This window comes from Aquarana catesbeiana, linkage group LG09 (assembly GCF_042186555.1).
Source record: "Aquarana catesbeiana isolate 2022-GZ linkage group LG09, ASM4218655v1, whole genome shotgun sequence".
Classification (NCBI taxonomy): Eukaryota; Metazoa; Chordata; class Amphibia; order Anura; family Ranidae; genus Aquarana; species Aquarana catesbeiana.
Window position 1 is genome coordinate 156,185,603 of NC_133332.1, and position 12,576 is coordinate 156,198,178.

Genomic DNA, 12,576 nt, shown 5'->3' on the forward strand with positions numbered 1-12,576 from the left:
AGTGAAAAATGAAAACCTCCAGATTTTTAGAGAAATTTTTGGGTACATTCGATTTTCACCATTTTGCAAAAAAGCGCAATTTAAAATTTACAAATATTTGTTAATTTATTAACTCCATGTAGGTTAAGCTTTTATATTTAGTAGGGATTTAGCAGGAAATTTGTAAGATTAGCTGTGTTTTTATCTGCTAATAATGGTTTTAGTGTATTTTTTGCCAATATATTGGTTTGATAAACATTTGCGCAAATACCGTGGGGTATAAAAAAAATCAGTATCACCTTCTTTTTATTCTAGAGGTCATATGCTTTCAGAAAATATATGTAAGGGAAAAATGAAAACCTTCAGATTTTTACACTTTTGCGTCTGTTAAATTTTCACCATTTCGCAAAAAGGCGCACTTTAAAAGTTACAAATATTTGTTATTTATTAACTCAATACAGGTTAAGCTTTTATATTTAGTAGGAATTTTGTAAAATTTGCTGTGTTTTTATCTGCTAATAATTGCTTTAGTGTATTTTTTGCAAATATATTAGTCTGATAAACATTTGCGCAAATATTGCGGGGTCTAAAAAATCAGTAGCACCTTCTTTTTATTCTATTGATCATGAGCTTTCAGAAAATATATGGTTTGGGGGGTCTTTCACAAATTCTGAAAGCTAGAAGTGAAAAATAAGGAAAAAGGAAAAATTGCAAAAATGGTCTGGCCACCTGAGTGTACAAAATGGAGCACAGGATCTGGCAGCGAAAGGGTTAAGGCATCCCATAGAGGAGTCGTTTTTTTTTCAACCGGCAGGCTGAGCGAAAAAAAAAAACCCTCTCTGCTAAGATATTGTATTATGACAGCAGGAAGACCTCCCCACCATCAGAAAACACTGATCATCATTGCAGGCTACAGCCTGCAGCACTGATCAAGCAGGGAAAATGTGACAGAGCAGATGTACTGAAGTCGATCAGTAGGTCAACTTCTGTAAAACTTCTCTGTCTACCAGTGGATCGAAATTCAGCCAGTGCCTGAACCCTGTGAATTTTGATCCATGTATGGCCAATTTTAGTCTGATCTGCTGTTGCAGGAATCACTGGCCATTATCATGACTCTTAGTAAACTTTTGTAGTTTTAATAGAAAAAATAGAGTCTGCAGCTACTATGCAGCAATCTTTTCTTTCTCCAGGAAGGGCGGTAAAGAATTATCCAACCAAATCAAAAGACCCAAGGGGTTTGTTTTGGTGTATAAACAGGGACAAAGCAGCGCCTTCTAAGTGTAGCAATTAGAACATTTAATAGTTAAAAGACCATACTGGAAACACTCACAAACGAGTGATAATAAACAGCATGGGTATTGATATCATCCGTGCTGTCCCAGGGACTGCCTGGTGCATGCTGTTTGTTATCGCTCATTTGTGAGTGTTTCCATTATGGTTTTTAACCATTAAATGTTCTAATTGCTACACTTAGAAGGCACTGCTTTGTTCCTGTTTTTATGTTCCAGAGTTACTTCTACCTGTAAGCTGGCAGCCTTTTGGGAAAGCGTTCCTAACAATTTACATTGACAATATGTCATGGACTTGAATATTTGAATTATTGCCCTATGACCCAGTTCCATCCCCTAATCTTTTCTATATAACCTCACCCAGAGCGTGCCAAATTAACCCATTGTTTGGTTTGTTTTGGTGTGCCCGAATGTTTTTTTATGCCCAGCGGATAAAACTTTACATCTATGTTTACATAAGACAAAGCTTTACACGTTGCGGTATATGTAAACCATAACTGGACCATAAGTGAGGTACTGCCACAAATGTTGATCTAAGTGCTATACTGCTAGGGCCATAATTCAAGGTTAGCGCTAAAATAATGAGATGTAAAAGTTTTTAAAATGTCACCCATGGGGAATTTTGGGTACCATAGTTTTCTGAGATATCACGGGTACATGCAAATTTAAGACTTGACATGTCTGGTTTCTATTTACGCAACTGAACCCCATATTTTATATTTTGCCAAAAACTGTGTATTACAGTGCCTTGAAAAAGCATTCATACCCCTTGAAATTTTCCACATTTTGTCACGTTACAACCAAAAACATAAATGTATTTTATTGGGATATTATGTGATAGACCAACACAAAGTGACACATAATTGTGAAGTGGAAGGAAAATGATAATGGTTTTCAATATTTTGTTGCAAATAAATTTGTCAAAAGTGTGGCGTGCATTTGTATTCAGCCCCCCTGAGTCAATACTTTATAGAACAACCTTTCGCTGCAGTTACAGCTGGAAGTCTTTTTGGGCATGTGTCTACCAGCTTTGCACATCTAGAGTGACATTTTTGCCCATTCTTCTTTGCAAAAGAGCTCAAGCTCTGTCAGATTGGATTGAGAGCGTCTGTGAACATAAATTTTTAAGTCTTGCTACAGATTCTCAACTGGATTTAGATCTGGACTTTGACTGGGCCATTCTACCATATGAATATGCTTTGGTCTAAACCATTCTATTATAGCTCTGGCTGTATGTTTAGGGTCGTTGTCCTGCTGGAAGGTGAACCTCCGGCTAAGTCAAGTCTTTTGCAGACTCTAACAGGTTTTCTTCTAAGATTGCCCTGTATTTAGCTCCATCTATCTTCCCATTAACTCTGACCAGCTTCCCTGTTCCTGCTGAAGAAAAGCATCCCCACAACATAATGCTGTCACAAACATGTTTCACGGTGGGGATGGTGTGTTCAGGGTAATGTGCAGTGTTAGTTTTCCGCCAAACATAGAGTTTTGCTTTTAGGTCAAAAAGTAAAATTTTGGTCTTATCTGACCAGAGTACCTTCTTCCACATGTTTGCTGTGTCCCTCACATGGCTTCTCGCAAACTGCAAATGGGACTTCTTATGGCTTTCTTTCAACAATGGCCACTCTTCCATAAAGGACAGATTCTCCCACCTGAGCTGTGGATCTCTGCAGCTCCTCCAGAGTTACCATGGGCCTCTTGGCAACTTCTATGATTAATGCTCTCCTTGCCCGGCCTGTCAGTTTAGGCAGTCGGCCAGGTTTTGGTAGATTTGCAGTTGTGCCATACTCTTTCCATTTTCGGACGATGGATTGAACAGTGCTCAGTAAGATGCTTGAAGCTTGGGATATTTTCTTATAACCTAACTCTGCTTTAAAACTTCTCCACAACTTTATCCCTGACCTGTCTGGTGTGGTACCTGGCCTTCAGGATGCTGTTTGTTCACTAAGGTTCTCTAACAAACCTATGAGGGCTTCACAGAACAGCTGTTTTATACGGAGATTAAATTACACACAGGTGGACTCTATTTACTAATTAGGCGACTTCTGAAGGCAATTGGTTCAACTAGATTTTAGTTAGGGGTATCAGAGTAAAGGGGGCTGAATACAAATGCACACCACACTTTTCACATATTTGTAAAAAGAACTGAAAACCATTTATCATTTTCCTTCACACCACTTCACTGCCACATTTGGCATTTTTTTTTTTGGGGGGGGGAGCAGGTACCTGTTTTTGACAGGTATCCGCTTCCACTTATGGTCAGATGCACTGAGCCAGGATTTAGCCCCTCTCCTTCCCTTTCAGCCTTCTAAGACACATCACAGATCCCAGAAGACTACAAGAGCATTCACAAAGGGCATGTGCAGTAGGAAACCAGCTGTGAAGTCGCAAGGCTTCACTTCCTGTTCTCCTTACGATGTCAGCACCTGCACTCGAAGCCGATTGAAGCATTGGCTTGGGTGAGGACATTGTTGGATCCCTGGACAGGTAAGTGTCCTTATATTAAAAGTCAACAGCTACAGTATTTGTAACTGCTGAGTTTTCATTTTTTGGGGGGAGCCTGGAACTCCTCTAACTTTGCAGAGTTCAGTTATAGGTCATTAACCCAGCCTCACATATGTGTATTCCTCAAACTGCAATTCAGACTATATAAGAATTGGTCAATTACAACAAAGTTGCCAATAGTCATTTGAAGAGGTTTAATGCGTCAGATCTTCCATCTGACTGTGTTGTTACTGTTGATATTTGGGGAAAATGTGAGGGGCATTGTAGTACCACGTCCCTATTTACTCCACATATTGAAGAGATTCAACAGACTTCACTATTGTCACAATTTGCCTCTGAGGTGACTAAGATGCAACTTCTGTGAGTGTCTCAGGTTAAAGTATTTTCAAAGGTAAATATGAGAAACTGAAAGCAAGTAGGTTTTACAGCTTTCACTCACTTTTCTATTTCACTGATCCCTGTATGCTAGGTTAGATTTCTGCTGCCCTTTACCACTCTTTTTTTTAATCACACTTTTTTTCTTTTATTTTTAAATAAGCCATTATCACATTATAAAGCAACAAGAGAGCACTACAGAAGGATTAAAAAAAATAAAGTGATTATTTTAAAAAAACAAACAAAAAAAACCAAACATGTTATACTTACCTGCTCTGTGCAATTTTTTGGCACATAGCGGCCTCAATTCCCCCTTTCAGGGTTCCCCGCCAGTGATCTTGGCTCCTACTCTCCTTCGTGTGCCACCATAGGAAGGCACTGCCTATGGTGGAACACGTGCAGGCACGATCATGGGAAGAGGCATGTATGTCTATTGAGACACAACAGTGCGACTCGGCCCAGCCCCCGCTCCCTTGTCACTGCATTTGATTGACAGCAGCAGGAGCCCATGGCCAATGAGGAAGGAGAGAGACAATAGTGCCGCTGCTCTTGGGCACAGAGCTGGATCAAGATCAGGCTCAGGTATTTGGGAGGTGACAGCTGCACATAAAAGGTTTTTTTTTACCTTAAAGTGTTACTAAGCCCAGGACCCTGCGTTCATTATATCTGGTTTCCCACACTACACAGAACATGGAAATGCAATTATTTTAATGAACATAAACTGCTAAATTCCTTTTTTCATCAGCAGTATATAGCAGTCTTGTGATTTCTATCAGTACCTGGCTGAGCACTGGTTAAAGCTTGTAGAAGGAGTTTTTATTCTCCTTTCACTCTCCTATGAGGTACATGACCCCTAACCCTCTGTCTGGACAGTGCTGAGTGCTAATCACACACACCTACCCAAATAAAAAAAGAAAAACTTTCTAGCAATAGACACCAGAGCATGTGCAGAGTGCCTCCAAGGCTCTGTACTATCAGCAGATTGATTGGGGATAGTAAAAGAAGGGGAAGATCAAAGACAGGATCAAACAGCCTTTTTTCACAATGTGGAGGATTAACCTCTTAGGTTCCACAGTGAGTATAACAAGCATACTTTACAGACCGATTTTACTGTTGTGTGTTTAGTAACACTTTAATGCAAAGAATGTATTAAGGTAAAAATATCTGAAGCCTTTACAACCACTTTAATACACTCATTCCAAGATTAGCATCAAACAATGCAACACTGCAAACAATAGGAGGAAGAAATTAGAGACTCAAAGCTAGTTTAAAAGTTACAGGTCCCCATGTAGATGTACTTAATGTAAATGCTTACCTTTTTGTGATTTGCAGAGGATCATTCAGTATTGGATCATTTTCAAATGTTTCTTTATCAAAAAGTCTTCGGATAGCATAGCTAGCCAGTTGTTCCATTAGGAGGAATGTTTCATTAATGTGCAAAAGCATAGAGAAATAATGGTCCTCCCCCTGAGAGCAAACATGGATACTCTCTGTGAGCAGAACTGTAGAGGTCTTCTCCAGTCTGGAGATCTCATCCCATGAGATGATCAGTTTAACTGGAGTAGAACAATACACATAAATATGAACAGCTTACATTTTTTTACATATACATTACTCATTGTTATGGATTTTTTAGTTTTTTACCCAAAAGTACAATTTTTATATCAGACAGAGAAGATATCACACCACACTGTGTAATATGTACCTAGCAGGGAATATATTAAAGCATGAATGAATATAAAATGCCATCAGTATGGTTATAAGTGCCTCAATTTTTGCAAGATGAAAATGGACTGCATTCAGCAACTTAAAGTGTTTGTAAACTCATAATTAAAAAACAAAAAAACAAACATGTCCTACTTACCTGTTCTGTGCAATGGTTTTGCACAAAGCAGCCTCAATCCTCCTCTTCTCAGGTCACCTGCTCCTGGCTCCTCCCCCCTGCCAAGTGCCCACCATAGCAAGCCACCATTGACACAAGAGCACAGGTTGGCTCTGCCCCCCACTCCCTCCTCACTGGCTGTGATTGACAGCAGCAGAAGCCAATGGCTCTAGCTGCTGTCTCTGAGTCTATGAGGAAGGAGAGAGCAGAGAGAGGCGCTGCTCTCGTGCACAAAGCTGGATCATGATCGGGTTTAGGTATGTATAAGTGGGGGACTGGGAAAGGGTAACTGCATTCAGAAGATTTTTCATTGCATCCTAAACATTAAAACAACCCCTAAACATTAATTCTAACCCGCTTTAACCAGTTGCTGACTGGGCCATAGCCAAATGATGGCTACAGCGTGGTCGGATAACTCTGTGAGGCTGTCATATGTGGCCTCCCATTCCCGGGAGTGCACCCAGGAATGTCTGTTACCCGGCGCGTCACAGATCAGGTTAAAGGGCCAATGACAGCGGCCCTTTACCACCTGATCGTTCCGTCCAATGACGGAGCGGTCACTTGTCAACAAACCGGCGCATGTCCAGTTCAGCTCCTCCCTCTCCTCACACCGATCGGTACAGTGTGCATGGAGAGGAGGGAGCCAGGTGCAACTGCACTTGTGGGCTGGATGTGAAGTGCCCACAGCACTGATCTGTGCCCCTTCTGGCTCATCCATCCCGCCATGCTCATCCTTGCTCAGCCATGCCCAGCTGTGCCCATCCGTGCTCATCCATGCCCATCTGTGCTCAGCTTCCCTGCTGCCTCCTCTCTCCAGCATGTACGAGAATGCTTTACAGCTGCTGGACGGCTCTACGCTGCTCTCTACCACCATGCCGAGGATGGACACATGCCACAGATGAGGACTCCTGATTTTATCATGTTTTTTAACACTCAACAATCTTGTAAGTGCTTTTAACCCTTTTTGCACTGTATTAAATTTTGCATACTGCACTTAGAGGCACCTTTCTTTTCCTTTTTATATTTTCAGAGCTGCTTCTCCTCTAACCAAAGTGCTGCCAGAAGTGCCATCTGGTCACTATCATCCCTCTGACCAGCTATCCACCTCCACCAGAGAGCCCTTATATCCTCTCTGTTTTGAGCCTCATTCATGCTCATCCATGGCCAGTTGTGTCACATCAGTGCTCATCCGTGCCACATCAGTACTTATCTGTGCCACATCAATGCCAAATCAGTGCTCATCTGTGCCACATCAATGCCAAATCAGTGCTCATCCGTGCCACATCCATGCCACTACAGTGCTCATCCATGTCACATTCATGCCACTACAGTGCCTCACAAAAGTGTAATAGGTAGTCAAATTAGATTTGAAATGTATGTACCTAGAACATCCGACGGTGCTCCCTGCATGTTAGGCCTCTATGTGGTCAGGCTGTGGAAAAGTCTTACACATGGGGTATCGCCATACTCAGGAGCAGTAGCAGAATATATTTTGGGGTGTAATGTACATGCTATGTGTTAGAAATATCTCATACACGGACAACTTTGTATAAAAAAAAAAAAAAAAAAAAGAAAAAAAAAAGAAAATGCATTTTCAATTTCTTTACACATTTTCCAAAAACTTGTGGAAAAAAATTACATGTTCTAAAGACTCATTATGCCTCATAGATTATACGCTGGGGTGTTTACTTTCCAAAATGGGGTCATTTTTTGGGCGTTTCCATTGTCCTGGTGCTCCAGGGCCTTTAAAAGTGGTAGTGAAGAAATCAAATGTGTAATTTATGCTCCTAGAATGCCTGACGGTGCTCCTTGCATGTTGGGCCTATGTATGTGATCAGGCTGTGAAAGTCTCACACATGTGGTATTGCCATACTCAGGAGGAGCAGCAGAATGTGTTTTGGGGTGTAATGGGAAGTATGCATATACTGTGTGTGAGAAATAATTTGTTATGACAATTTTGAGAAAAAAAAAAAATTAAAAAAAAAAATCTTCATTTTGCAAAGAATTGTGGGAAAAAAAATACAACTTCAAAAAACTCACAATTCCTCTTACTAAATACCTTGGAATGTCTACTTTCCAAAAAGGGGTCATTTGGGGGGGTATTTGTACTGTCCTGATATTTCAGGGCCTCAAGAAATTAGGCCATCAGGTGTGATAAGGTGTGATCAATTTTCAGCGATTGGTACCATAGCTTGTAAACTTTCACATAGACCAAATAATATCCACTGATTTCTGTTATTTTTAGCAAAGATATGTAGCAGTATAAATTTTGGCCAAAACGTATGAAGAAAAATTGCTAGTTTGCAAAAATTTATAACAGAAACGAAGAAAAATGAATTTTTTTTAGACTTTTGGTCTTTTTTCATTTATAGCACAAAATAAAAAAAAAAAAAAACTCTGTTGTGATTAAAAACCACCAAAAGAAAGCTCTAATTGTGTGAAAAAAAGTACAGTGATGCATGACTGAGTAATTGTCATTCAAAATGTGAGAACACTGAAAGATAAAAATTGGTCTGGTTATGAAGGGGGTTTAGGTCCCCAGTGGGCAAGTGGTTAAAACAAATATATAAAAGACTACATGTGTATCGAAAAGCCAAACAAAGTTTTTGTAGGGGTTAGAATCCAAACTATGGAGAATCACCTTTTCTATTTGTCCTGTTGACTGCTATATCTGAGACAGAATGTCAGGAAAAATCCCAAATAACTGTTTGGAAAGTATTATCCTCACGCCCTGTTGTACGTACAAGGCAGAAAGTAAAGAGAAATATTCGTACTAGGACCAGGCAGCATAAAAAAATCTGACAAGGGTTTTATTAATTCCCTACACCAGTCTTTTTCAACCAGGGTACCTTGGCAAAATGCCTAAAAATTGATCAAAAATTGTATACAAGCCAGCAGGTGGATGAAGCCTGAATTTTAGTTACACAAAGTCACAGGTTTTTATTATGCACCATTACGACTTTCTAGATCCTGGCATCCTAACAACCAATGATTTAAACAGTTGACAAGGCGGATGTCTGTCGCCTCCACAGCATCCTTGTTTGACCCTCCTCTGCCTCTCTTCCTCAGCATTGGGGTCACATTAGTTGACTGATGGAGAGAAATTGGAGAAGAAGAGAAACATTGGGATACTAGTCAGTACCAGTGTGCAAAAGTGTATTTGGTTTGGAAGAAAAAAAAAATCACCCCTAACATTGGTGTCCTACGTGTGGATGTTGCTGCATTATGTAAAATTATTAGAACAAATTATTGTCCATAATTTGAAATGGTGCCTTGAGTGTAAAAAGGTTGAGAAACACTGCCCTACACTATCAAAAATGAAAAAAGAAAAAGTTTGAGCTTTAGATGCACATTAACCACTGAGCCTCTTTTTTTACACTTGTTGTTTAAGTTAAAATCATTTATTTTTGCTAGAAAATTACTTAGTAAAAAAGAATATATGTTTGGGGGTTCTAACACCCTAGAGAATAAAATAGTGGTCGTTGCAATACACTGTCACACCGTATTTGTGCAGTGGTCTTACAAGCGTACTTTTTTCGGAAAAAATACACTTTTTTAAATTAAAAAATAAGACGAAAGGTAAAGTTAGTCCATTTTTTTTTTTATATTGTGAAAGATAATGTTACGCTGAGTAAATTGATACCCAACATGTCATGCTTCAAAATTGTGCCCGCTCGTGGAATGGCGACAAACTTTTACCCTTAAAAATCTCCATAGGAGATGTTTAAAAATTTCTACAGGTTATCAGTTTTGAGTTACAGAGGTCTAGGGGTAGAATTATTGCTCTCCCTCCAACAATCGCGGCGATACCTCATGTGTGTTTTGAACACCGTTTTCATATGCGGGCGCTAATCACGTATGAGTTCGCTTCTGCGCGCAAGCTTGTCTGGAAAGGGCACTTAAAAAACAAAAAAATGTTTTTCTTATTTATTTTACTTTTAATATGGAAAAAAAGCATGACAGGACCTCTTAAATGTTTGATCTGGGGTCAAAAAGACCTTAGATCTCATATTTACACTAAAATGCAATAAAAAAAAAAAATGAATTCTCCTTTAAGAGCGGAAGTGATGTTTGACGTCGCTTCCGCCCTTCCATGCCATGGAGCCGAGCGGCGACCATCTTTCCCTTAGTCGGTAGCCAGGCATCCACAGGAGAGGATGCGATCATCTCTGCTGCTACCGGCATGCCCGGTAAGCAGTGGAGACGGCCGGAGTGCGGCGGATGGACACCTCTCCCGCCGCCGATAAAAGTGATCTTGTGGCGAATCTGGCTCGGAGACCACTTTTAACTTAAAGAGAAACACACGGCCTTCCCTTTCTTGAGGCTAGCTGCTTCCATAACCCCGGTATTTAGCGTCAAAATACTGACGTACGGGTACGTAGTTTTGCATGAAGTGGATAAAGCGTGTTTTACTTTCAAGAACCTGATCCATCTTCTTAAAGTAATTTCTGTAATATTTGTCCTGTAATTGATCCTGTGATACAATTCCACCACACCCCCATCTCCAGGATCATTGTAATGATTATTAGAATATTTCCCCCAGAGATAAAAGCTGGGACAGTAGCTGCAATATACATTCATAGCACTTCTTGGTCAAACAAGTTGGGGAAACAACTTTGAACATAATTTTCCTTTTTGTTTTAAATGACGGCACTTTAAGTAAAATATTATTAAAATGGGCAATGTATTGGAGTTTTTTTACTTGTATTTCCAGAAGGTTTTTAGAGGCAATTATTTGTGCTTTGTTGCCTTTCAAATGTATTAAGATTTTACTTTATCCCCCGGAATATTTTCCCCCTTAAAGACCAGTCTATTTTTTGCAATATGGCACTACGTTGCTTTAACTGACAATTGTGCGGTCGTGCGACGTTGTACCCAAACAAAATGTATGTCCTTTTTTCACCACAAATAGGGCTTTCTTTTGGTGGTATTTGATTACCTCTGTGGTTTTTATTGTTTGCGCTATAAACAAAAAAAGAGCGACAATTTATAAAAAAAAAAAAAAAAACACAATATTTTGTACTTTTTGCTATAATAAATATCCAAAAAAAAAAATTTCAGTTTAGGCCGACATATATCCTTCTACATATTTTTGGTTAAAAAAAAATTGCAATAAGCATATATTGATTGGTTTGCGCAAAAGTTATAGCGTCTACAAAATAGGGGATAGATTTAAGCATTTTTATTATTTTTATTTTTTTTTTACTAGTAATGGCGGTGATCTGCGATTTTTAACAGGACTGAGACATTGCAATGGACAAATCGGACACTTTTGACACTTTTTTGAGACTATTGACATTCATACAGCGATTCATTGCTATAAATTAACAAGGGGGTCCCCAGGTCCCAGCCCCCCCCCCCCCCCCCCCCGTATGGTAATGAGTATGGGGTAGATAGTGGCATTGCCACCTTGTGACGGCACACAGAATTATAAATGCAGAATTATTTTAAAAAATTAAAAAATTCTACCTTTTTTTAACTATTTCAGGTGTTAACAACATTTTTAAAAACTTGTAAAATTGCTCTAAAAACAGTTCTATCTTCTCTTTACCTGAATAAGTACAGCAGGTGAGGTTCTCACTGGAGAAATCCAAGACAACAGCATAGTAATTCTAGAAAATTGCACCTTTTTCTATAACAACTACTCTTAATTTTATGAGCTATCTAGCTTATAAACATGTTACTACTACACACGTACTACAAGCTTCCCAACAAATCCACACTAAATCAGTTAGCAGCTTGTTCTTTCTTAGTTTAAGTACTTACTCTCGGCTCCAAGCAGAAAGGAGTAGAAGCTTAGGAAGTTGGTACTGAGGTACAACCATCCCTGACAAGGTACTCTCCCTCTCCAGTAACTGCATGAGTAGTAAGTCACCAGCTTCTCCTGGTCTGGCAATCCAAAGCATTTTTCAAACTTCATCAGCGCTTCCCGAAATTTTTCAGGATCCTCTTCTTTTACAAACGAGTTCTTTCCTTCTTCAGCAATGAGCCCCTGGAGGATAAACCGTAAATTGCATTTGGACATTTCCCAAATTTGAAAGCCTATTTTTACCTTCTTTAAATCCTATTTTTTTTTAATCCTTTTTTTTAATACATCTACATTGCCCTGATTGAAAGTAAACTTTTCCATTCCCAAAAACTTGTAAACATAGTGGAACTTTCGTAATCAGATGTTTCATGTGCATCCCTTTCCCCCAAATTTTTAGACTAAGCAGACTTACCACTGCTAGGGTCTGTGTCGACAGGCCCTAATGGACAACAGCAGCATTCTTTTGACATCAATTTGAGAAACATCAGTTGACATATATTGAATATATTGCAGATGCATTTGATCTGAAATTGACCTGCATTTGGCCTGGTTCAAGCTAATTTTCTATAGACTTTTGGGGAGAGATAGTGAAAGCCCATCAACAATGACCCTTACTGATATGCAAATATTGACTTTCTGCCAAGTGAACAGCTTATCCCTCACTCCCAGCTCTAAACACTTTCCTTGGTTGATGAGGTATGCAGAAGGTAGTAAAGCATGATTGCCATAGGAAGGGTAAA

General features: G+C 39.4%; 1 protein-coding gene across 1 annotated transcript in view; it reads right to left on the reverse strand.

Annotated features, from left to right (window-relative positions):
• TBC1D8B (TBC1 domain family member 8B) overlaps nt 1–12,576 on the reverse strand; it is a 167,827-nt gene that overhangs the window by 101,538 nt on the left and 53,713 nt on the right. Inside the window, exons 4-5 of the mRNA XM_073599294.1 lie at nt 11,794–12,019; nt 5,461–5,701 (exon numbers count right to left, since the gene is read on the reverse strand). Of these exons, the coding sequence (XP_073455395.1) occupies nt 5,461–5,701; nt 11,794–12,019 (467 nt within the window). The remainder of the gene's footprint in view (nt 1–5,460; nt 5,702–11,793; nt 12,020–12,576) is intronic.